Genomic DNA, 23,940 nt, shown 5'->3' on the forward strand with positions numbered 1-23,940 from the left:
GTTTGAACAGGAGGAAACAAATTCGAATTTGCATATTGCGAATTGCATTGCGGTAAATGACTAGTTCCTGAAAGTGAACTTAATGTCCCAAGAAATTCTCGTTTGTTTTTAAAGTTACAGTGAGATTGCAAAAGAAATATGAAATACGATTTCCCTCTCGCCAGAAAACAGTCATTAGACGGCCTGACCATGGCTTCGAGCAATATGCAACGTCGCGAAAAGGACATTGCAACTACTTCTTGTACAATCTGGGATAAATTTGTTGTCTACTTTTAGCTTTATACTTCCAGTGGGTATTGTGGAGCAGCATAGTTTTCTTACCGTACCTCAGGCCCGTTTGATGGTTGTCGTGGGGGCGTAGCATTTCCTTGGTGGCTTATCCTGACGCACAAACCCTGGAATGGTGAAAATGAAAAAGCAAAAGTTGTCACAAAGATACAATGGGGACCTCCGACGTGGGACCACCGGTCCACTGTTCTTTAGCGCAGATTAGCTTAGATAATGGATTTTTATCGCCCGCAAGAAATTGTCCCGTTGTTCGGTTTTTCAGTGTTCCTGGTGGTGGTTCTTCTTCCACCGGGTACCAGGTTCCTGCTGTGGCAGGAATATTTGAACAGCACGTACCTTCTTCTAGCCGCGGCAGCTCTAGGGAAGCCCTCGTTTTAATGGAATTAAGCAGGATTGTGAGGTTAATGAGCAGTCGGGTCGGTCCGGAGAAAAAGAATCCTGCTAAAAGTTTATCTTCGCTGGAGGACTATTTTAAAAACTTCCTCCATTTATGGACGGTGTCTGGTGCTGGTGGTGGGCTCACCGGTAGAAAGAAAAAGAAAACCACTCGCAACTACTAAGAAATTAATGAAAATGCCCTTGAAATGTTATTTTCAGCACGCTGACCACAAACAAGCACTTGTTGTCCAACAATCAACGGGAGCTTTTGTTTGTTTAGGTTTTCAGGTTAGCTTTTTCGGACGCACCGATTTGTTTGCTGCTGAGTGCACACGTTCCCAGCGCGCACTATCACACTGGGCAGGCCCCCCTACCGTTAATGAAGCGTGCCATAAAAGCATATCCAATGGAAGGTTTAAAACAGTCGACAAGACATTTCGCTGGAACTGTAAAGTGCGTTGGTTTGTTGTGGCTTTTAATTCCCTCGCCCCGCTGTGCTTTGGTTACACTGTTTACCACAGAGGATCGGTGGGCTTTTCTATTAATAAAACTCCAGTTCCAGTTGGGGAGTCGAAGTCTCCACTGGTATAATGTCCAGCTGTCCAATGAAACGTTCTGAAGAACTCGCAGAACGTAAACGCACACCCCGAAAGAACATAAACCTCTAACAACAACAAAAAAGTACATTTAAATGACTTTGGCAGGTGTGAACAGAAGTTGTGCGTGGTTGTAAAAAAGAGCGAAATTAATTAATAGATGCCCCAGCCTATGTCGAGGCGCTTGCTTAAGGGAAAAGCTCAGAAGCTATAACGCACAATTTGCCGGTTGGCAGGTGCGATGAAAATGACCCTCATGAAAATAGGTTTTGTTTTTCCTGGTGGACACCGAACAGCCTTCCGGGCGGTGAGTCTCGCTGGTGGCGCGGAAAGCAATAAAATTAAACTTTTCGCAATTAATTGCCTCACAGGCGCAGGTACAGGAAGCTAACAGAAGGTGACAGAAGGCGTGGGCTCAGCTTGTGCGTTCTTCAGGGCGTTCCTTTTTAGCCACATTCTTCTCGGGAAGCTTTTTATTGGCAGTGTTGCGATTCGCTTCATCGTGTTCGGTAGTCTTAAAAAGCTAGCAATGCGGAGGGTTTTTCCGTAAACGGGTTGGATGGATGAGAAAAATCGCTGTCTACCCCTTGCGCTAAAACCATACATCATTACGTACGAGCAAAGACACAGGCGTATTAAGCTACACGCGTGATGGGTGAAGTTCAGTCCCCCCCCCAGGTTTAGGCTCAACCCAACCCAACCCAACGGTGTGGGGGATGCATGGAAAAACTTTAACAATCAACTCAAATCATCTCGAAAGCGCGTCCGGAAAATTCAATCCCGTCATTCGGCTCGAGCCAAAACAGGTGTTGTGAAAAACAGAGGGAAAACAACTTTTGCCACAATACGGTGCGACCGGCGCGTAATAACACACGTCTGCGTTAATACGATCGTGCTCTAATCGTAGGGCTTAAGTATATACACAATCTCTTGCCAGCAAGTCCATCCATCTCCCGGGCACGTGGCACACGTCTCATTTTGGACGGTCCTTTCCTTGCTGGCCGGTGTGTGCGCCGCCCAAAAAGGTAGACAGTCCGCAGAACATCCCGAAAAATGGGAGAAAAAGTTGCTTCGTTTCCGCAACTAAGCTCTCCACGGAATGCGAAGTGGGAGCTGTGTACATCTATTTCGTGATCTAATCTGCAGCTTATTCTGTAGCTGCGTGGTTTAAATCATTCCATTCTGTGTGGAATCGCTCACATGTTGTATCAGTTTTTCGGGTGAAAAAATCGTTATTGTACAACAAAACAGTGAGCATAAATTCATGTTAAAGCTCAATAAAAGACGGCCCAACGCTTCATTCCGTAGAAGGAAACCCATTAAAACAAGCTTGTACTTTGCCGCCTTATTGCCGAACTGACGACAGTAATGTGAAAACTTGTTCTACCGAACCGGCACAGCTAGAATGACGGCGATTTATCAATAAATTTGATTTCATGCAGATTTTTAAAATGAAACCGATGATTTCGTTTCGCCCGGAGCAGCAAGCAAGTAGGTATGGTCGGGAGACTCTTGAGGACGCTGGGAATTACATCCTGAATTACCCAAATCGACTACCGTGGCGGGCAGCATGATCTAAGCCCATCATGGAGACTTAGTTCGTCGAATGAAATTCGGAAAAGTTCGGTAGCGATTGAGTTTGCTGCGTGTTCGTTCGTCGGTAGAACGAACGACGGAGCAAAGCTATCACGTGCAAAAAAGCAGTCGAAAATCGATGGGGATGATCTTTTCTCAATTACTCACTTGAGCGCAATGCTTGAAGACGAGCAGCACCGTAACAGACCGAAAATCGTAAATCACTTTTCGCAAATTACATCTTGACTTGCGAAGCTCAGCAGGAGGAAAGTGATTTTGCTGTTGCTTCGGACAGCCGATTCGTTCGTCCCACACAGCTAGCCAGCATGCTGGAAATAGTAACGTTTGGATCGGATAATTCCCTCAATCCATCGACCATCGGCGGAAAAGTTGATTCTGAGGCAAATGATGGCACTAGAACTAGTGAATGCAAAATAATTACATCCAGCACTGTTGTGAGCCAGAGAGTCGAGAGGCGATGGAATATTTTGGACACTATAACGCTAAACTTTGTGTACCACCTGAACAAGCGAGAAAAAAGCTAACGAATAATTAAGGAGAGTCCGAAGTACTTCCGGTTCGCTTGGTTTACGTTTTACGTCTATCCTTCTGCTTTCGCCCGTTGATGACCATCCTGCAACCGGAAACGAAGAAAGGAAAGGCCGCGCTCACGTTCGAGTGTGGTGCTGCTCGGAGCGCCCGAAAGGTAGACTAACCGCACAACAGCAAGCACCTGGCTAAAGGTGCCTAATCAATTTTCACCGTGCGCGCGCGCGCCTGTCAGCTTCTTAATTCTTGCATAAGCTTGTTTAAGCTTCGTTTCATCACGCAAGAAGCAGCTGGAAGCAGCGAAAAAAAAACACAACAAAGATAGTAGGCAAGAGATGGATGAGGATGGTGTACAACGACGAAAGGTGGCAAGATAATTAAATTTTCCACCAACACAAGAAAAAAATCACGCACACAAAAGTAAATCAAGCGAATCGTGCACTGCAAATGCTCTGCCAACCCTATAGGAGTGATGATAAAAATGATGTTCCGCCGCCTCATTTTCACTTAACCGTTCCTTAACCAGCTCAGCTAAGGGTGTCGTAAATTCTTCCACAATCTCTGGCTAGGAGTCGAGTTTGTCCGAGCGATCTAACTTGCAGTAGGTGAAACTTGCGCTCGATACCTCTGCAGCACGCAGAGATAAAGAATCCCCAGTGCCAGCGAGGGGATTAGTGCAGACTCAACGCCTTTCGGTGTGCCTTCCGGTCGCCTACGATTCGCTGGATGGGCGATTTCGTTTCGCTAGCGCGAAATCATTATCACTCCGTATCGGCGTGTGTTTGTTTGAGCGAAAGTTTCCACCAGCAATCTGCATAGTTACTTCCTGGTCGACAGCTTCGGATTAAATATTTCAATTTGAAGCAATTTTCGGTGCTCCGGTGCGCGGGAGAAATTGCTGCGAAAAGTTGGTCTTTGTGGCTCAATTTCGGTCGGAACTGGACCGAGGTACTTGAGGTAGCCAATTCCAGCAAACAATAGAGGGTAAGATGGAGATGGAGAGAAAGCGCGAAGGTGCGTTCTCGCTGATAACGACGATTATCATGATAACGATGGCGTTTCGGTGTGTCCACGGCGATGTCCTGGTCGACGTGTACTGTGCTATCGGCTCCGTCCGTACCGTAACGAAGCGCAAAAAGGTGGCATTTTTCCAGATGAAACTTTCCTATCTGTTACTGTATATCTGCTTGTATACAGATTATGTGTACTTTTCCTTCCCCCCTGCTGCCATTCCATTCTCCGCCGCACGGGATGGCTGCCGGTGGATGTAATCTGTCAGGCCCTCTTCAGCCGGGGCAGGACAAAAATGTGTCACTGATTAAAAAATACCGTTCCGCCACAAGGATTAAGTTTTGTGCGTGGTTTCCGTCCGTTTAGAGGCATGAAAAATGTGTAACGCTTTAAGAGAGAGAGTGTTTGGCAACCCGAGCTCTCGCTTAAAGCTTTCGCAAGATGGAACGATGGCAATGGCGAGAGGGAACGATTTACTTAAGCTGTAGGACGCTCTCGATTGGGAGACTCGTCCGAGCCAGATCCGGACCGGTTCGGGAAAAGTCAAAAGATTAAGGATGTTTAATTGTTGGAAAACAAAATTACATCGAAACGTAAATATTTTACTTCAACTCTCGCTCTTGCACTCTCGCTCGCAAGCAGGCGACCAGAAAGGGCAAAACTTTTCCAATTCCACGACCTTCTTCCTGGTGACGGTGGTGGTCTGAGTGGAGAAGTAATCGGTGGCAGAAAGTACATCCATCCAGTTCCCTCCTTTCTTCCTTCGGTGGTATAAGTTTTGTTCCTACTTTTATATTACTTTGACACAAATCGGCACGTCGGTATGTTAAATGGTTGGAATAATAATTCATAATTTAACCTCCTTTTCCTTCGGATTGCTGCTGGTTGCGCCCGTTAGCTTGTGAAGGCCACTAATTACGCCAACGGCTTGGCCGGTTAGTTGTCGCTGCTCGTTCGAACAACAAGACGTTCGTGCTTTCTTTGATGCGAAGCGAACTATTAGAAGGACCCTTGGGGAGCAAGGCACTTGATAGAATTGTTCAGCTGCAGTTTATCAAGAGCACCCGGTTGTTCGGTTGCGGTGCACCATCCGTAAGCATGCTTCTAATTGACGAGTGTCCTGAAGCCCTTTTTTCGAGCTCGGTTGAATGTGACATTGAGTAGCGGAACGCCACCTATCTCGAATCATTCGGCAGCCAGAAATAACTCATTCAATTTGAAGAACCTCCGTGCCAGACTGGTATGTTCCGGCTGCTACTACTTGCGAGGGCTTGAGGGAAGAGTTTTAGTCCTAAGACGAGAATTGTTCTTTTAACACATTGGAGAGATCGTAAACCCTTGTTCGACTACGGAAGTGTGCCTATCAAACTGCTCTATTGATCGGGTGCAATAATGCATCTGCACTAGGATTGTCTACCTTCCAACATGTGTGCTATTAAGACGTTTCCTTACAAATAGAGACGTGTCTTGCCTGAAGTAGGTACCTACGAGCTTAATTTCTACTATGCCAATTAATCGCTAATTGTGATACGTCATCTCGACACGCTCCGGTAAAAGCACACCACTCGGTAGCTGCTAATTCATAAAGGAAAGTCCAAGGTCGAAACAACTCGCCAATTTTTCTTTAAGGCATCCTGGACGTAACCCCCCCCCCCTCCCCCCAACGCCAACACCACACGTCCACCAGTCCAGTTTTATTGTTTCAGATCAGTGATAGACCATTAAACTGCCTCGTTCATATCTGGTTGGAAAATTGCCTACCGAACGCATACCAACACATGTCCACATCGACCGTGGCTTGATGATGGGGAGTAAATGCTCCACAAGCCGCCCTCGCAAGGTTTGCCGGCGGAATGACAAAATTAATTACCGATCGCGCGTACCCGTGTGATGGGTCACTTTCAGTGTTCGTATAAAACTCTACCCTTTCCGAAGGGCATGCGAAAAAAAAGGGGGGGCGCCCGAGCAAAAACGTACGACGCCACTGCAGACTGCCCCTTCACCCCCTGTTCGGTACGGAGACACTTAATTTATGGTGGCAAATTAAATTAATAACTCAATTGTCTTTCGCAAAATTGCGGATGAGTGGAAGCCATTGTTAAAGCACTTCATTTTTGTCACGCTCGTTATTGATGGATCAGAACGGATGGATGGATGGATGGTGTTGAGCGCTCCAAAAATAGCGATGGAAGAAAAAAAACCAGCACGTTTAACACGGCTAACGAGCTAAAGGAATTTTTTTTCGAATTATTTTAGTGAACGCAAAACATACCTTTCTAAACCTCAAAAAGCGATATTAAAGCTGCTTTAATGCTCGTTTACAGCTAAACCGGTAACGAATTAATTATGGTAATAAAGCCCATATCCATTTTTTGGGAGTGTGTGTGTGTGTATTTTTGCTAGGAGACAGATTTGAACACAAACCACCCAACGACCGCCAACATGGTGTCGACGGACGGAAAAAAAGAGAAAACAATAATTGCCTCTAGCCTTCTACACTAGTGCGCTTAACTTTGTCCGCCATCAATTTTACAAGCTGGTGCCGATTTAGCTCTCGAAACAGCAGGACGATTTTTCCTCCCCAAACCATAGCATGTGTATGTGTGTGTGTGTGTGGGCAAATTTAACACTCGATTAGTTACGGAGGATAAAATATGGATGCTCACATGAACGGCCCCCCATCATCATTACCACTGGTGGGCCATCCTACTGAACGCTGCTCTTCCATGGCGTAATTAAATAAATCAGACAACCGCTTGTGTGAATGCGCTTGTATACGTGCGTGTGTGTGTGTGTGAGCGAGAAGGGAACCCAAAGGACACAGACAAGAGCCAAAATGACACGCACCGGATGCTACATCACCGATGTGCCAATATGTTGTCTCCGCGGCTGTGCTCAACTTCGAGCTTAACCTTGTGTTCCCCACACACCGCATTACAGTTGTTGCCAGGCCGCTGCTGAATATTTTGTGCCTAAAGTTTTCCCGATAATTGATTGCGAAAGGATTGTAGCGGGATCGACACAGAAACAGAGAGAGAGAGAAGGAGCACGGTGAAGATGCGGAAAAGTTTTCAAACTTTAATCCATGTTTGAGGTTTTGCAGGGTTCGGGATTTCTTGTTGAAAGTTGGTTTTTGGAGGACAAAAAAAAGGATCACTAACCCAACGGCACATGAGGGTGTTGCCACAAGATCAGAGAGAAAGATCAGATAATCAAAACCATCAGCGCAGATGTGGTTACTTAGGGCCGAGATTTATCGCTCACCAGCTATCGAGATTTATTGATTAAATTAGCTTAATTCTATCAGGCGAAATTGCAGGTTAGGATCAAACCGCGGAAGCGAGTTTTGGCGCGCGGTATTATTATTAAACCACGTGATCGAGAAAGTAAGCAGTTAGACGGAGGGCTAAGCTTAAAAAACCGACGATACAAACCAATAAATTACTAAACTCTAACCCGTTTGTTTGCCCAAAGCCCGCCCACAAATGAACGATTTACGAGCTCCAATTAGTAACCCGCAACCTCGCGGGTCACGAGAAGTAGCAGAAAAACGTGAAAAATCTGATTGCTCGAATTTTCTTTTGCCCATTCGTGCTGCTCCGCGGCCACGGCGGACCGTCGGAATGGTTGTGCGGTACATTGCATAACATTCAGGCGTAAATCACTTTTTTCCGCTTGGCGATCACGATGTGTACGGAAATTTAAAATTATGTCTACCATTGCAACAAACGGGATTTTGTAGATGGGGGGAGGTCGAGGGGGGGGGGGGGAGGGGGTGGACGAAAGCTGGCCACGCGAAAAGTGTAAATTTACTTTCCTTTAGCTTTATCATCGTGACGGGATCGAGATTTTCCAACCCTCCTCCTCGTTGGAGTCGGTCGGTGGATGGAAGCGAAGTTACTCGAGCTTTTAATAAGTCCCCACAGTGCACGGATGGTACTCGCTGACGTCAACATCATAAATAAATAAGCCAAGCAGCAAGTTTTCGTGCCGTACTTAGGGGGCGATGCTGCTTCTTCTTCTGTTCACAGGGATCACATTTTTATCAGCGCTTAAATGTTGTCACACAATTTTTGTCGCGTGTTTGGGGTTCTGCTCGTTCTCTGCTCAATGTGCGTCCCATTTTTGACCTTTTCTTCTTCTCCATTTTTGGCAGAGGGGGGCGTGAGGGACACGTAACCGGCTAGAACTCCCATTAAAGTCCCATGGTGTGTTGCTATAATTTATAGATTAATTAAATAGCCTCATCTCCGTAAAGGTTCTCCCACGGCCCGCTGGGGGACACCATCTTTCTGCACATGATTTTACGCCCCGGTGGAATTGTACGACGGGAGTAGGAAAAAAATCCTCCAGTTTTTAATAAACAACTTGTGGACATCGTTTGAAAAAAAAAACGCAGAGAACGTTCCCAAAAGGAACCACCGTCTCAAGAAATCTTCAACACACAACAATAACGTGTCACTGTGTGCGTCATCAGCTCGGAGTGATGGAGTAGCTTAACACTGGGCTGGAGAATATACTGCAGTGCGGTTAGATTTTGTACCCTGTCAGTGTCTGGAGTGCTCCGACGCTCGGGAAGGAATCCGGCTTCCGGATGCGCGTTAGTTTATGGATTCCGGGGGACTCGTTCCGCGTTTACGATCCAAATCTTGCGAGTGTTAGCGGTTAAGCGATTATTCGCCTTCCTTGGACGAGCTTCCTCAAAAGTGGCTCCCTAACACACAACAGTGCGTTGCGTGTATCACACAGTACAGTGGGTCGCCACTCGCCAGCAACATTTTAAATGGTCGTCGCGTCGGCCAGAAGGTGACGAAATCCCAGTTCCATTTAACATTGCCTCCGTTGCGTGACGCGTGCGTTTGATCAGAATGGATGGCTGTCCCCCGGGGGAGCCTTTTACCTTCTCGATTGCTGGAAGCGTGCGTGTCGTGGAGGACAACTTGAGGGACAAACCGCTGACACTTCCCCCGAAAGACACACGAAAACACTTCCAAGAAACAGGGCTTCCCTTTGGGATGGAATCGAGCACTCCCGTTGCTGGCAAATGCAACCGGAACCCGTGTTGGTCCTGTTGAACGCACTGGTAAAGTTGTTTACTGTCAGTGTGATAAAATTGTTGAAAAAGTATCACTTCATTGAGCCTTTTGTTTAATAGCGCGGGGCAGGTGTGTGTGCCCCAGGAATGGGTTGCTTAACATCCTTAAGCCGTAAATGATCATGCAAAAAATACATAAATAATGGCACCCGATGACACTTTGTCTAACAATCGTTGGTAGTTCTCGATCGAACGAAGAACAGTGGGGAGGCAGAAAAAAGGAGTTTTGTAGTGAATTTTTTATACCGTCGTCTCCTTTGCGGAAATTATTCATTTTCAAACAAACTTTCCTTTTCTATTTATGCTCAAGTTCGCACTAAGAGGATTACATGGCGCAACGCTGTCCTCGGTCTGGAAGGACCAAGGGCCGGAGATCCTTTTCCGTTCTTCATCCCATTATCTTGCCGATCTCCATCACGCGAAAGCTCGTTAGCTGCTGGTTGGGAGTGCGGGACGGTCGGATACTTAGTGTTTTTTTTACGGCTTTATTTGGTTTTGTTCTTTCGCGCCGTCTCCATTAGCGCGCAAAGCAGACACGCGCGTTCTCCGGGGGTCGTTTCGAACAGTTTCAATGAAAATTACTTACGAGACGTCACGCGAGAAGTGCGAAAAGTATATATCCGAGCTCTCGGAAGCAGAAGCGATTAGCCATTTATCCGCTGAGCGCTCAAGGGTTCGTCTGCGTGCCTTTCTTCCCGAACGGTGGCGGATCTGTTCTTGGGGGGGTTTTATGCGCTTTTCATGTGCAATAAATTTCACCCCCGTATTGGAATCAATTTCGATTAAATGCGCGAAAAGTGTTGTTCGAGGGAAGTGAAACACACGGGAACACGGCGAGCGACTGAGAGACTGAAGTGAAGTTTAATTATATATTTCTTGCACTTGAACATTGATTAAACCGTTGCCGATGAGTGTAAGAGTTGTGGGTAAAATGTATTTTTAAATTCGAAACGACCTGAAGCAAGGATGTCTATTTTCAAAAACGACACCCAAAAATCCCCTTAGACTGAAGCCTTTTTCCATCTCATCTCCAACTGCCAAAAAAGCTTTCTCGTTTTGTTTTTCCTTTCCGGCTTTCAAAATGTCCAACGCAGCCGAAACGATTTCCGTCGGTACAGCAACGGATTGTGATTTGTAATCCTTCATCGTATTACAGCCATCCTCAGCTAGCAATCGGCTCAATGTGAGAACATAGCAAAAAATGGAGAACATTCGTAGTGCAAACAGTGAAACCAGCGTGCGGCACGTTTTGGGCTGCGAGGGTTTTGACAGCCAAAGTGAAGCCAAAGATACATCGTTCTATCAGAACACGAGCGCCCGCAACGGGCCAACAGCCGATGGATGTTACCTCAATGCCGTGTTCAACGACAGCAGTGAAAGCTTCGTCGGGGATGATGAGGGCGATACCGTCGCAAGCTTCGGTACAACAGGTTCCGATCCGACTGTCGGCAACACTCCATCAGCAACGATTCGGCTGACAGTTCCATCATCACCCATGGTTTCCGCGGACGGATCGCAACCCTTCCGTCGAAGCCACTCGATGCGATCGTCCTTTAACTCGTTGCGTAGCTTGCGTACGAAGCTAAAGCACAGCACAAACGCATCCTCGACCGGTGGCGGTACTGTGGTAGGCGCTCACGGGGGTCGTAGTGTCTACTGTCATCTACCAACTGTTGGTGATCTGGCCAGATCTCCATCAGCTGGGCCGGGCACAAAAAAACGATCCGCCAGCCGTAACAGCTCTAGCAGCAGCAGCTCCAGCAGCTTACACTTCACACGATCCACCGGCGATGATATGCGGCGAAGCTTAAGGAACAAGCTGCACAAGCTTAAAATTACCTACAACGAGTTGCGTCGTCTCCAGACGAAGGTGCTGCAGGACAAACGCGCCGCTGACGACGAGTGCTCCAACGGTTCGGAATGTGCCGTCCTGCCGGAAAACATTCCTCCCAAAGCGGCCGCCCTGCTTATGGAAGGATTTACCCGAACGAACAGTGTTCAAAGTTCGCTGAAAGTTCACCGAAGGCCACCAGAAGCCAACACCGCCATCGGTGTGATACGAGCCAGCTCGGTGCGGGCGAAAGATGCACGTCCTCCGCTCCCTTTCGCAAAGGCTGACCGGCCGGTAGAAAGTTTGGCGACAGCGGATCAGGGTACGAATTTAAAAGTGGTCAGAAAGCAACCGAAACAAGAAGCAGAGCCAACGTCAAACTTGGCAGTAATCGGCGGGAAGCCATCGCAACCGGTGGAACCGAGGAAGGAGCAGCACAAGGTGATGTCTGAAGTTGAAGTACCAAACCGACCGGTTGACCAGCAATCGGCATCACATGGACAGCATGCCCAGCAGCAGGAACCGGCACCGCTTACCGTCACGAGGACTGCCACCATACGGAAAGGATCGGTGTGGGCGAACAATACGACCAGTAAGAGAACTTTGCAACAGCGCTATCGGGATTGGGATGGATGGGAATTGGATGGAAAAGTTTTTGCCTTACGCGCGTGCCTCTGGGACGTGGGACGCTGTTTTCGTAGCCGTGGGTTGGGGTGCAAACAGCTAGTCAAACTTTGGCCCGGAGCACTAGAAGAGGCTAAAGTTGCACACTCGCCAGCAGCAAATTGCATCCGCATCCGGTGATTCGATCGGTGTAGCAATCTGAAGGATCTGCATGGGTCTCACAATACTTAAAGATGTGTGGCGTAAAGTTGGCACCATTTCTCTACCAGCTGTATGACATGTTGTACAGTGGGCAGAAACTGGGAGCACACTTTCATTGGCACGTGTGTCGTTTGCATTTCCAGGAAATGGCAACTTCAAAGTAGACCTTTACCCTTTGATTTGATTTGTTGCACAGCTATGTATTTCTTCCGTCGGGCAAAGCGCTACAATCGATTCGTAACAATTGATCTTGGCAGGAGAGTATCGAGTGAAAACAATTTGTGCCATCAACCACTCGTTAGCTCTGGCACAAGCACCTATCTGTCGAAGCTGATTACCGACGAGCAACGAGTTATTGATATAATAACAAACGCCACCATAACGCACGGAACCGAACTCGGTAGTACAACAATAACATTCCACCCGTGACACTGGTCCAAGGACTGTGTGCAACGACCACAGCGAGTTTGTAATGGTATAACTCCTGCAGCTGGCGCCGTCTAGTGTTACAGCTTCCTTGCTCTGGTCGCCCCACACACACCCACGGGGAGGAAATTGCAGGCCAAAGACAAAACTAAACCAGGGACATTTTCACAAACGCTCAAGAATGCGACGGAATGATGATGATGCAATGACGGTGCAACGGTCGTGTGGCCGGAAGTTGTGCCACAGCCCCATATCCTTCCCACGCGCACGGCTCAAGTCGAGGAATGGGGTGCAGTGCCTCAGTGTACTCTCTTAAGCAAATAAAGCAAGTCAATGGGGTTTCTATTTTTAGATTGGAAAATGTTTCCCCTTCCGGTACTGCTGGTGGACGTCGTCATTGGGTCATCGTGTTTCCCCACCCTCCTTTTTTTGTTGTACACCGGAAGGTCCTCTTTAATAGGATCCTTTTGCTTCATTCATTTTGTTTCTGGGAAAATTAGATTTGACCAGAGAAAACAGGACGCAAAAGCGTAATGGTAACTACCGTTACCTATTTATTAACAGCAGCTGTTGGCTCGTTTTCAATTGATGAATGGGACATGGAACCTTTTTCTTTTCGTGCTGGTTTTTTGCCTGCACCGAGAGCACTCTTTTGCACTCTGAAGCAGGCTGATTTAATTACACGCGAAACTTATTGGACGAAGTATTGACAGTTCCTAATTGAATTGTGACGAATGCTAATGAAGTCGTTTGCGCTTGAAGACAGTTTTTCGGGAAGTATTTACTGTGATAAAACTACAAAAAATTTAATGAAATAGACAAACGCCTGCAAGTATGCAATTTGCCGTTTAATGTTCCAGTTTCGATGCAGGACCTTGGAGATTGCAGTTTTCTTAACTGGAAAGTTTGTTAACTGTCGATAAAACACATTTGGGTTGTGATACCATCCAAAGTAAGCGAACCAGCAAACGCTCGTTTTATTCCCAAGCCCCCTCCCCATTTAATGCTCTGCACTTTTTCACCACTAAGCCGCTTTGGGTTGTCCGTGCCATGTTTGGCGGCGGGTTCGTGGCGAAGAGCTTTTGCGTTACCCGGGGTCTTCGGGATTCGGGATCAACAGCTGATGAAGAGAAGACGGATATCCCATTTATCGTCAGCTGTCGATTTGTCTTTCCGTTGCGCTTTTTGCCGTCCACCTCACGAATCCCCGTTTCCCCAGCTTTTCCTTATCGCTGTGACGGTGGACCTGGGACAGTAGGAGATGCAGAAAAACGCGGTTAAAAGGATGCAATTTATGGGTGTGCGACCGTTCCGTTCCGCCGACCGAGATAGTGAATGAAAGGTGGGCAAAAACCAGACACTCGATGTGCTTCGCAAAGATGCTGCCAACCTATTCGATTCATCAGGATGGTTTTTTTTTTGTTTTGCTGTTGCCTCTTCTGGACGAAAAGTGTGGAACCTTGCGCTTTCTCAGGCACAACCGAACCAGTGGAAGAGCTGGTCGTCTCTGTGTGCGATAAAAATAGTAACATTCAAACACGCTGAGCGGCAGCGTAGCCGGTTCGGTGCACGCCTTCTTTTTTGTGAGTCCCTCCAAAGGCGCTGGTGACGGTGGAAAACCAACCTCTTGGCCACTTTCAGGCGTGAAAGGCGAGCGGGGTGTGGTGTGGTGATGTGGTGGCCAGAGAGGCAGAGACTTTTTCTAAGGTGTTTTGTTTCAATCTCCTTTTCTCTGTTTTCCATGCACTTCGTGAAGTATCCTTTCTTCGCTTGCCGTACTCGAGACGCGAGACCTCCTTGCAAAAGGACTGACGCAGTTCAAGCGGCATCCTTACAAAAAACGGGACTGCAAGATAGGGGTTGCTGGGGTTGGGTTATTCCATTAGCACTGCCAGCAGAGCAGAGCCATAGTAGGTGGCTCCAACCTACAGGCGAAAAGGATTGTTTCTTCTATCAACATGAAGCTTTAGAGAGACAGACGGGAGGGCACGCTTTAAAAATATTAAATTTCCTTCGCACGAACGAATGAGTTACAAACCCAACCGAACCGCACCGACACCATCGCACGTACCACCGGAAAGATCCGTCTCCGTCTATAGGTTAGCGGAATCAGCCAAAGAAACCTTCGTCATCCAGTGCGCTAATGAATGACGATACATTAAGCTCCTTTTTGCTTGATGAAAGCCGTCCGCATCCATGTCGAGGAAGCCGGTGGTACCGTCCAGCAACTCTCGTCACGGTCGTAGCTGCAGGTGAAGCTGCAAAGACCATCTGGATGCAGTCTCGGCGTGGCAAACGCAGTACTGCACAGCTGTCCGAACAATAAATGCTTCAGATTAACATCATTCAAAGACCCGGGCGTGTCGTGTTCGGTCTTGCCGGTGATGCACCGAGACACCGGGAGCAGTGCGTTGAATGCTATGAAAAGATCACGTCTCCCCGGGACCGGATCAACACACGGATGCTCCATTCATTAGTGCCAAGGTGTTGGAATGCTGCATGGAGAAAAGCGCCTGCTTTCTTGTGTGTGGCATTAAACGATTCACCTACTTTACGCCTGCCGCGTATCATCATAAGCGAATGGGACAGAACTTCCTCGTCTAAGGAAGGTTGGACGAGACATCCCTAAAAATAAATTGAGAGCAATTTACAACCATTTCAACTGCTTGTTAGGTAGCAATACGTGTCATTGGTTGGAAGCGTTTTGAAGTTTTCATGCTGGAATTAATTTCAAATTTTCCTGGGTGAGTCATCGTCGCGACTTCTAGGCACGTGCCTCCTTGGTTGGAACGCTCCTCGGAGGAAAGATGCGGATGTTTTAACGTGTGTGCGCGATAATTTGTTGTTATGCGAAGCGGAAAAGCAGCGCTCATTTGGTTTTGTTCTTGCTTTGTTATATTAATTTTTATTGTTTTAATTTATTTTCTCGACCTGCGTTTAAATTTCCTTGTTAGCTTTTTAATATTTTCCGTTTATTTGTTACATTTTATTGATTTCGTTTTATGTTTATTAAATTTATTCTTTTTTTTCCCTTTTCTTTTCTTCCACCTTTCCGTTTCATCGCCTTTTTGCTGATGTCCTGTGCAGAAATCAGTCTGCCGGAGCTGGTCACCCGATCACTCTCGAACCTCGAGCTGCCAAGTTGTCGCGTGCCCTGTCCCAGCATTATACCACGGCCGTCCGACGCGTCCACCTCGCCCAACCACAAATCGGCCGCCAGTTCCAGCTGTTCGCTGTCCACGATCGAAACGCAAACCGTGACCGCATCGGTTCAATCGCTGCCCATCACAATCGCCACCGCCACCACCACCAGCACCGTTTCGTTGACGTACGAAGATGAGTTATCCCGCAGCCCGGGCCGAAGGAAACCGCGAAACTCGCCGCTCGGTTCCCTGCTGGCTGCGGTCACCTCACCCGTACTGAGCCGCATCTCGAGCGCCAGTTCACCCAACCTTTCCAGCAGCTGCTCGTCACCGTCGTCCGCTTCCGGCAGCCGGATGGAGTATCTGCTACCCCACCAGCAGCATCCGCCGGGCGCGGGTGCTGGACCGGCAACGTCACAACAAATCCTACCAAAACACCGGCAACATTCGCCGAAGATTATTAAGAAAACGCGCCATCTCTCGACCAGCTCGGTCGAGGAGCCGGACGGCTGCGAGCTGAAGGGGGGTGGCAAGAGTGGCCGCCACACGGTCAACAATGGCAACGCGGAAGCGGAACGTAATGCACGCAATGCGCAACACTTGCTGCTACGTTCGAACCGGCTCACCGTGAGCGATAATCATAATTTAAGCAACAGTGGTGGAAACAATGGCACAACGATCACCACCGGTACGACCAACTCGGTCGACGTTTTGGCCGTTCACAACGGCAAAAGTGTGTCCCCGTTGCCATCGTACCAGCAGCAGCAACTGCAGCAACAGTCCGTAGCGGCACCACCGTCCTACTGGAAGCAGAAGAAGCTTCCGAACAAGAAACAGCACAAACAAATGCAGGCACAGCTAGACAAAGTGAACCAAATTAACATTCATCTGCATGGTACGGAGCTTTTACGGACTTGTTTGTTTGATTAAAGTAAAACCGCGGGGAGATAGTAGAGGGAAAATTCGAATCGTATTTCCATGCCCGGGAGGCATAGGAAATTCGTAGTTTGCGTGCGCTAGCATATTTCGTTCAATTTGTACTCATGAAGCTTATCAAAAACGCGACATCTTGTTTGTCTATTAGAGCGATACTGTTTGCTCTAATAATTGTAAGGCACTGAGTCAATATGAGGCTGCAGGACGTATTCCACCGACATTAGCTTCAATTCCTTTCCTTGTGCTTGATTGATAGAGCACTGAGCCGATCGAGCTCAATCATCCGCCGTCAGTTCATCATAAATCGGCTCAATTAAGCAGCGTCTGTGTGTGTGTGTGTGTGGGAGTGACAAAAACACTCTTTAAATCGCATTCATTCATTAAACCAAACGATTGGTACGCGCCATCGAGTGTATCAATATGCGTAAGGTTCATCACTTATGCATGGGCAATTATCGCGATTGCCTTCGGGGAGGCGCGCGGACGTGTACAGCACGGGGGACACGCCAGTTCAGCTGCATAAATCATTATCCCGCTGTCTAACCGAAAATCTCGCGACACCACACCGGATGCTCGGACCGGATCGAACGAATAACCGAATGGGACAGCTGTCATATTAGATGAGTCGTTTCGGCGCACCCGCGGCTCTGCTCCCGGGATTGGAATATAAATATGTTTTCAAAAGCACACCCACAAACATTTTTGTGCTTTGAAATAATTGGGATGTCCCATCGCCCTCTCACATAGCCACAGATTTTATGCTACGCGTGGGATGCATGCTAATGGCATGTAGTGAGAAGCACTTTAGCGAGCAATTACTTTCCGCAATGTTGCGGTTACATTGCGCGCGTAGTACACGCGTGTGTGTGTGTGTTGGTGATTTTAAATTTAACGCATCGCAATAATTCTTCCAAGTGCGGTCAATGTTATTCAAATTCAAGGGGGTCAATGTTATATAAATAGTTCCGCCAAAAAAGACATGTGCTTGGAGGAGCAAGTTTGGCCGTAACGAACGTGTTACGATGATGTACCGTCGGTATTGGAATTGATATGTAATTAAAAACAGCACTAGCAATTAGTTGGTAATTTACATAATGTAACTAATTTGCATTACAATTGTGCCTGTAAGTGTGAAAACATGCCCGAGAAACGTTACACGAATTCCGTCGTAAATAAAAGACTCATGGATAATGCATTGGAAAGCAAGCTAGTGCCATTTGTACAATCGCTTTAAGTGGTTTGTACAAACAATAGGACTACTAGCATAAATATTCAAACAATCTTTAACTGGATAAGGATTACTGATATTATTCTCCACCTGCTCCCTCTCTCCCGCTCTCGATCACAGCCCTATTCTCCGCCGTCGAGCATGGCCACCTGGAAAAAGCACGCACCATCCTGGAAAGCACGGACGTGGACGTTAATAGTCTGAACAGCGACGGTCTCACGCCACTGGATGTGGCCGTGCTCAGCAATAATCGTTCGATGACTAAAATGTTGCTCCAGCAGGGCGCCATCGAGAATGCACATTCTGGTAAGTGACACTCTTCGCACTGTTTTCCTTTTTCTGTTCAACTCGTCCGTAGCGACATTAGCCAACCTGACGACGACGACCCATCGACACTAACCAAACTAGCAACAGGACGACCTTCAAATTTATTGCAAGAAAGAATCCGTTTTCGTCGTCGTGTATTTATCTATTTTTAGTCCTTAAACTCGCAACGAATGACGCATGCGGTGGTGCTGGAAAGGGAGGCATTCGAGACGATAACGCTAGAAAAGTGCCAGTTTGACACCTGCAGCACATGTACAGTCAGTTCCCCGGGCGACAGGTTGACTTTTAATTATTCTTTGTAATTAAAACCTGTGTGGCCCCGAGTGGTCGGTTCGGAAGAACTACCAGGAACGCATATTTCAACATTATCACAACCGCACACGTGGTGATGTTTCTTCAAGTACTTAGTCACGCATACACGACATTGACTAAAAATAGCTAATCCATCCACACCCCACCACAGAGATACATGTTGCTCAGAGGGGACCGAAAGGAAAGACCTTATGTTTTCGTCGATTGTCCTCGCACGACGTTCACCGTTGACCACCGGTTAAGATGTAGGATGACCCCAAGTTGTTGACTGTCATTTTGCTAACGAAATCACCTTGTCTCTTCCAATTAGTGCACGCGGCCAACAGCAACATGGGACTGCATCTGAACAATCTGCTCGGCGAGGCCGAAGCGACTGTGCACGAGCTGGGCAACTTCGACGGCAATCAGCCGGGCATGACCGGCAACGACCGGACCGGATCTGGGGCCAACGCCGGCAAAACTACCTTCTCGAACATCATCGGTAAGTGAGGGAATGGGAATGCGGAGGATAAGCTGACAGTATTACAGCACCCGGCGGAGGGCCGAAGTGAGGACGACGGAACGTTTGATGTTCATTATGAGGTTCATTGCGCACGCCGTGTTCAGATTTGCCGCCATTGCGAACGCAACTTAACCTTTGAGGTTTGATAAGATTATGGCAGTAGGACGCCATTGCCACGGTTGTCCTTTTTGATGAAATGTGATAAGCATTAAGGCATTGGTAGTGAGACGTTTAGTTTAATTTATCGCCCGCCTCCGACAGTTGAATCAACTCCGTGGTTAAGGTTCGTTTGATGCTCATTTTTTGGGCGATTTATGGGAGTATGTGGTTTAATGGTTGACAATTAAGCAAGACAACAAAGGACACTTCTTCGAAGATGGGTGTGGTGGTAAAGGTCAACGTTTTTTTTTGCTATCCTTTATTGCTGCTTTGATATTCGATACTGTTTTTAATCGTTTGTTAGACACCTCTTTAACGAACCTCCTCTACCTAATGTACCTTCATTCGTCCGACTCGGAATCCTCATCAGCAGTCTGCTCGTCCAGGCATCGCCTCAACCGGTCCACCTCCATCCGCAGACTTGCCTCGGCCGGATCGAGACGACTCGCGGCCACCATTTCATCGTATCCTTGCTGAAGAAAGCCCAATTTCACGAGTGCGGCAGCTCGTCGGGCAAGGCAAGCTACCCGTGCCTTCCGATTCGCTTCGACCGGTGGGTGCAAAAGTTCCAGCGCCGCCGAACAATCTTCTGCCTGTATGAGCGCCCATAAACACAACCGTAAAAAAAACAAAAGAAGAGAAAGAAAAATCGTTAGCCAGAAGTAAAATCCGTCTTTTTGAAAGTTTATGCCCTCGCACTTCTCTGACAGGAGCGAGTATGATCCGGACACGTACACAGCGTTGATAATTTTCGAGCGCCAAGTGTGCGGCGGACCGGTTCAGGAACAGCGCATAGTAATCCTTCGTAAGCCGTATCCCGGCACTGTACGCCGAAATGGCGGCCAGAAAGTTTTTCTGCTGGAAAAACGTATCGCCTCGCTGCTTGAGCCACTCGGGATTTCGCTCGTCCGGGCGTAGCTCGTCATCGTCGAAGCCTACCGAACGGCGGGCAGCGGCCTGCTTGCGGGTCCACTCCTGCTCGGCCTGCTCCATCGATTCCCGCTTCGGAGTCACGAACGTTCGATCGCTGAACGTTACCTCCAGGGTACCGGAACGGCGCACTGCCGGCGGTGATTGTGGTGCTTCGGCGGGGACACTAGGTCCTGCTGGGGCGGAACGCTGAATGCGGGGTGAACTTTTTCGACCGGTCGGTAGCTGTTTTGAAGGATCCGGCCGGTACTCCCTTACCATTGCCAGTTCCATTCGCTTCAATTCCCGTTGCTTGGACTCCTCCAGCAGTGTGTCGATGGCGGTCCGGTCGCTTCGTTCCCGTTCGATCTGCCGATGTATTTCATCCTTCTTTTTACGGTCCTTTTCCACTGCGCGCTGCTTATCACGTTCCTCCAAACGCTTCCGGTGCTGCGCTAGGTAATGCTCCTTGAGCGATGCCCTTTCCGCCCTCGGCACATCCAACTCGACCGCCTCCCAGCGTACTGTTGGGTCCCGCTTGACCAGCTCGAATACTACCTCATTCTCCAGGATACTACAGTGGCTCGCATCCGGGTCGATTGCATGACACAGGAACAATTCCCAGTAGTGTGGTGAGCGCGAAATTTTCAGGAACTGTTCCGTTGTGAAGATGTCATCCGGCTGAAAACGATTTCCAGGAAACGGCACGCGCAGAACAATGTCAGACAGCGGACCATCACCGTCAGCAGCGTCTTCGCAGCTATTGGATTTCTGCTGCCACGTGTAATTTTTCGGTATCAATGGCATGGTGGTGCTCTTGCTGGAACTCTACGTACTGACGGACTACGTTGACTGATTCTATCAACAATGCAGCGCCAGTTGCTACGGTAACACGACGAAGAGTTAATTGTTTGATGTCGTCGTAGTGAAAACTTTGCGCAACGTTGGCACTACTAGCGACATCTAGGTGTGAGTTGGAGCAACCAATTTAAAATCACAGGAATGCTCCATGCTTGTGCTACAGCATATAAAGTTAGTTAATAATTGCTGCTGTTACACAATGTAGTGAAAACGGGCCCACATGGTGCATGGTGAGTAATCCTCCCTGGCCTGTTATTTTGGTATAAAAAGTTGTGTCAAATTCCCAGCATTGTCCTGCACGGGACGAGAAGTTTTGCTTCTCCAAAAATGAAATTACTTCGTTGAAGCGGATGTTTCGTTAGAAGTTGCACGTTAAAAGCAACCTAAATACATTGTGCTGATTTGTTTTACCGAATCAGCCTGCCCTTGGGAGCAACTAAAAGGCCTGGGGAGTTGCAGCCTGTAGAAGCAGGACCACACCAAATTAACACGCCGCCCCTATGTACAACACACGCGTCACCTGCTCGTGCGTTGAGTGGTTTCTGTTGCTTACCAGTGTTTTTCGTCCGAAAGATGTGTTCCACCGTACAAACTGGACACCATCTTATGTTTCAACTTGCTTCTCTTCCTTCTCAGTATTTACAAACACTTTCCCAACTTGTGATTGTGATCAAGCAGTCGGAGCAGCAGTAACCAAACAAAAAAACCTGGAGCAAAATGTAATGAACTAAATAAGTTGTAACGCCACCGCTCCCACAACAGGGACTTTGCACCACGGTGCTCAGCGTCCTGGAACGATGAGCAGTATAGTTTGCGAGCAGAACTTTGCAATTGCAATTCAACGGAGGGGTTTACATTCAAAGTTAAAACGGGATCGCCATCTTTTTTGGCGAGAGGTGAAGTTTTTGGTGCCAGTGCTTGGGTGTAGCCCAAACAGACTGACTTTTTCGAGGGCCATTTTAATTTGGTAGGTTATAATGCTCTGCTTTGTTGTTTGGAGATTGCGTTGAAAGTTTCATAAATTGTACTTCCATCGGTCGCTCCTCTCTTTGTCCCGCGTGTCATCCAGCGTTTGTGGTCCCGGTAGATTTTCTCGAGTTGATGTACGACACCCTTCACGATGGTTTAGTTATTTATGTGATACGGACACACGTTAGGCAGAGGCAGTATTATGGTCACGTTGTGGTAATATTCCGGGCACGGGGTATGGTAAGCTTTCGGAACCATATTGATCATGTGCCTGGGCTACATGACACACCTAATAGGCTATCAAGCGTATGGACGTAGCTTTAATCAACTTCCACTTGTCAGTTTGGCGATCACGTCCGGAACCCAGTTCTTGACAAAGTTTTATATTGTTGGATTGTTTGCGCATACAAGTATCTTCACAATTCCATTAGCGCTGTTCCGGGATGCGTTCCGTGACGTGACTAAAGTGTCACCAAGTCTCAGTGGGACACTTTGGAAAAGCGATCGATCCCGTCACATGCTCCCGGACTTCAATTACTATAAGACCATCCATTTCTCTAAATTGTCTCCCACTGGCTCAAACTATTTCGTCTTACAGATAAAACGCCAATAAACTTCATCCCTCCGCTGCTTGCGATCCTTCGCCCTATCGCATCAGAACGCAAAAGAAAGCTTTACTCAACACAAGAGATTTTATTGCATAAAATATGCATCAAGAATATCAATTCCCAGCTATGTTCGATTGCGCCTCTGGTGCGGCGAATCCCATTTCCGCCCTGTCCCTTTACGAAACCGCGCGAATAATCACATTACAGTGAGAAAATCTATTTCACTACCAGCCAGCGAGCGTTCGTGTGCTATTGTATGCATTTGCCCTCGCTGGAGAAGCAGCATCGGTAAACGGACGAGTAATTCAATGCGCTCGGTGCACACGGTCGAATGGGGGGGGGCTGGGGGTTCAGTTTCGAAACCGAAGAAGCATGTTCTGTGATTAAAAAACCGTGCAATCACCTCTTCTGCTTTTTTTTGCTTGGGAAGGATGCTGGTAAACCGATAGATAGAAATGGAATCTTCAAAAGCTGCTGGGAGTCGCTGCGTGGGGGAGTAGCTGGCGTAATAGGGTTATTGTTGGCAGCCGCAAGGAAACACGAGCCCGTTTGGAAATGCTTTTGAATGTCAATCGATTGAGAAAAAGGTTTCTTTATATAAGCCGTTTAGAATAGTTGACCTTTATCTAGATTGCATCAGGTTGAACTCACTTAAAAAAAGCTGCGTGCGTCTTTGAGATTCCCGTTCCAAGTCTTTTTCTTTTGGCTAACGCTTTCTTCAATCCTCCCATTACAGGCAGCAGCGGTCCATCGGTTACCAGCTGTACCGGGAGCGAAATCGACAAGCAGGTGGGGCTGTGGGAGCGTCGTGTGAAGGGGCTCCGGCGGATGATACTCGGCTGGGACCAAACGAAACCGCCCGATGTGCCGAACCGTATCGACATCGACGTGACCGGTTGCAGTGCGGTCAGCTTGCGGTTGTACGAACCGCTGGAAGGTGCCATAACTACCAAATTCAAAGGTGTGTTAAATGGGGCCACTAAAAACCTCGCCTTTCGTGGCGTGATGCACGCTGCATACCGATGCTAATAATCACGATATAAAACACCTATTTTCTCGTCCCTTCTGCTGCTGGCAGTGCAATGGTCATCCCGGTCAGATTTTAGCAACGTCGTGGGCGAACGTGAAATCAGCGAATGGTGCAGCTTCCACGGGTGCATGGGTGCGGTCTGCAATCTGAACGAGCTGATCCAGGGCCGGCGATACTTCTTCCGAGCGTGCGCTGGCAACGTGAAGGGCTGGGGACCGTACAAACTATCCGTCCCGAACTGTGTCGTACCATCGAGTAAGAAGATACTATCTAAAGAGTTTTACTTTGTTTGCCCTAATGCCCCGTTGAAAATCGAAAGCTAATGCACATTCTAATGGTGATAGTGGTGGTAACCATTTAAAAGGTTGAAAGCTTCTACTGT

The 23,940-nt window shown here is 47.8% G+C and overlaps 2 protein-coding genes across 6 annotated transcripts in view; one reads left to right on the forward strand and one right to left on the reverse strand.

Annotated features, from left to right (window-relative positions):
• The window catches only part of LOC118505033, a 94,347-nt gene that overhangs the window by 63,835 nt on the left and 6,572 nt on the right, over positions 1–23,940 (forward strand). For 2 of the 4 annotated variants that reach the window (XM_036040263.1, XM_036040262.1), the window contains exons 2-7: positions 10,649–11,915; positions 15,662–16,612; positions 18,002–18,187; positions 18,831–19,001; positions 23,265–23,489; positions 23,607–23,813. In XM_036040263.1, coding sequence (XP_035896156.1) covers positions 10,694–11,915; positions 15,662–16,612; positions 18,002–18,187; positions 18,831–19,001; positions 23,265–23,489; positions 23,607–23,813 — 2,962 coding nt within the window. In that variant the 5' untranslated portion in view covers positions 10,649–10,693. The remainder of the gene's footprint in view (positions 1–10,648; positions 11,916–15,661; positions 16,613–18,001; positions 18,188–18,830; positions 19,002–23,264; positions 23,490–23,606; positions 23,814–23,940) is intronic. The other 2 variants (XM_036040265.1, XM_036040264.1) reach the window with 2 other exon arrangements.
• LOC118505074 (dynein assembly factor 4, axonemal-like) lies at positions 19,014–21,337 on the reverse strand. 2 transcript variants are annotated; one of them, XM_036040360.1, is made up of 2 exons: positions 19,917–21,337; positions 19,014–19,774 (listed from the first exon to the last, which is right to left on the reverse strand). In XM_036040360.1, exons 1-2 carry the CDS (start codon positions 20,895–20,897, stop codon positions 19,523–19,525), a joined length of 1,233 nt encoding a protein of 410 aa, XP_035896253.1. In that variant the 5' UTR covers positions 20,898–21,337; the 3' UTR covers positions 19,014–19,522. The 2 variants fall into 2 exon arrangements, with proteins under 2 accessions (XP_035896253.1, XP_035896252.1); XM_036040359.1 differs by having other exon boundaries at positions 19,881–21,337.

The sequence above is a fragment of the Anopheles stephensi genome, chromosome 2 (genome assembly GCF_013141755.1).
Source record: "Anopheles stephensi strain Indian chromosome 2, UCI_ANSTEP_V1.0, whole genome shotgun sequence".
Taxonomy (NCBI): Eukaryota; Metazoa; Arthropoda; class Insecta; order Diptera; family Culicidae; genus Anopheles; species Anopheles stephensi.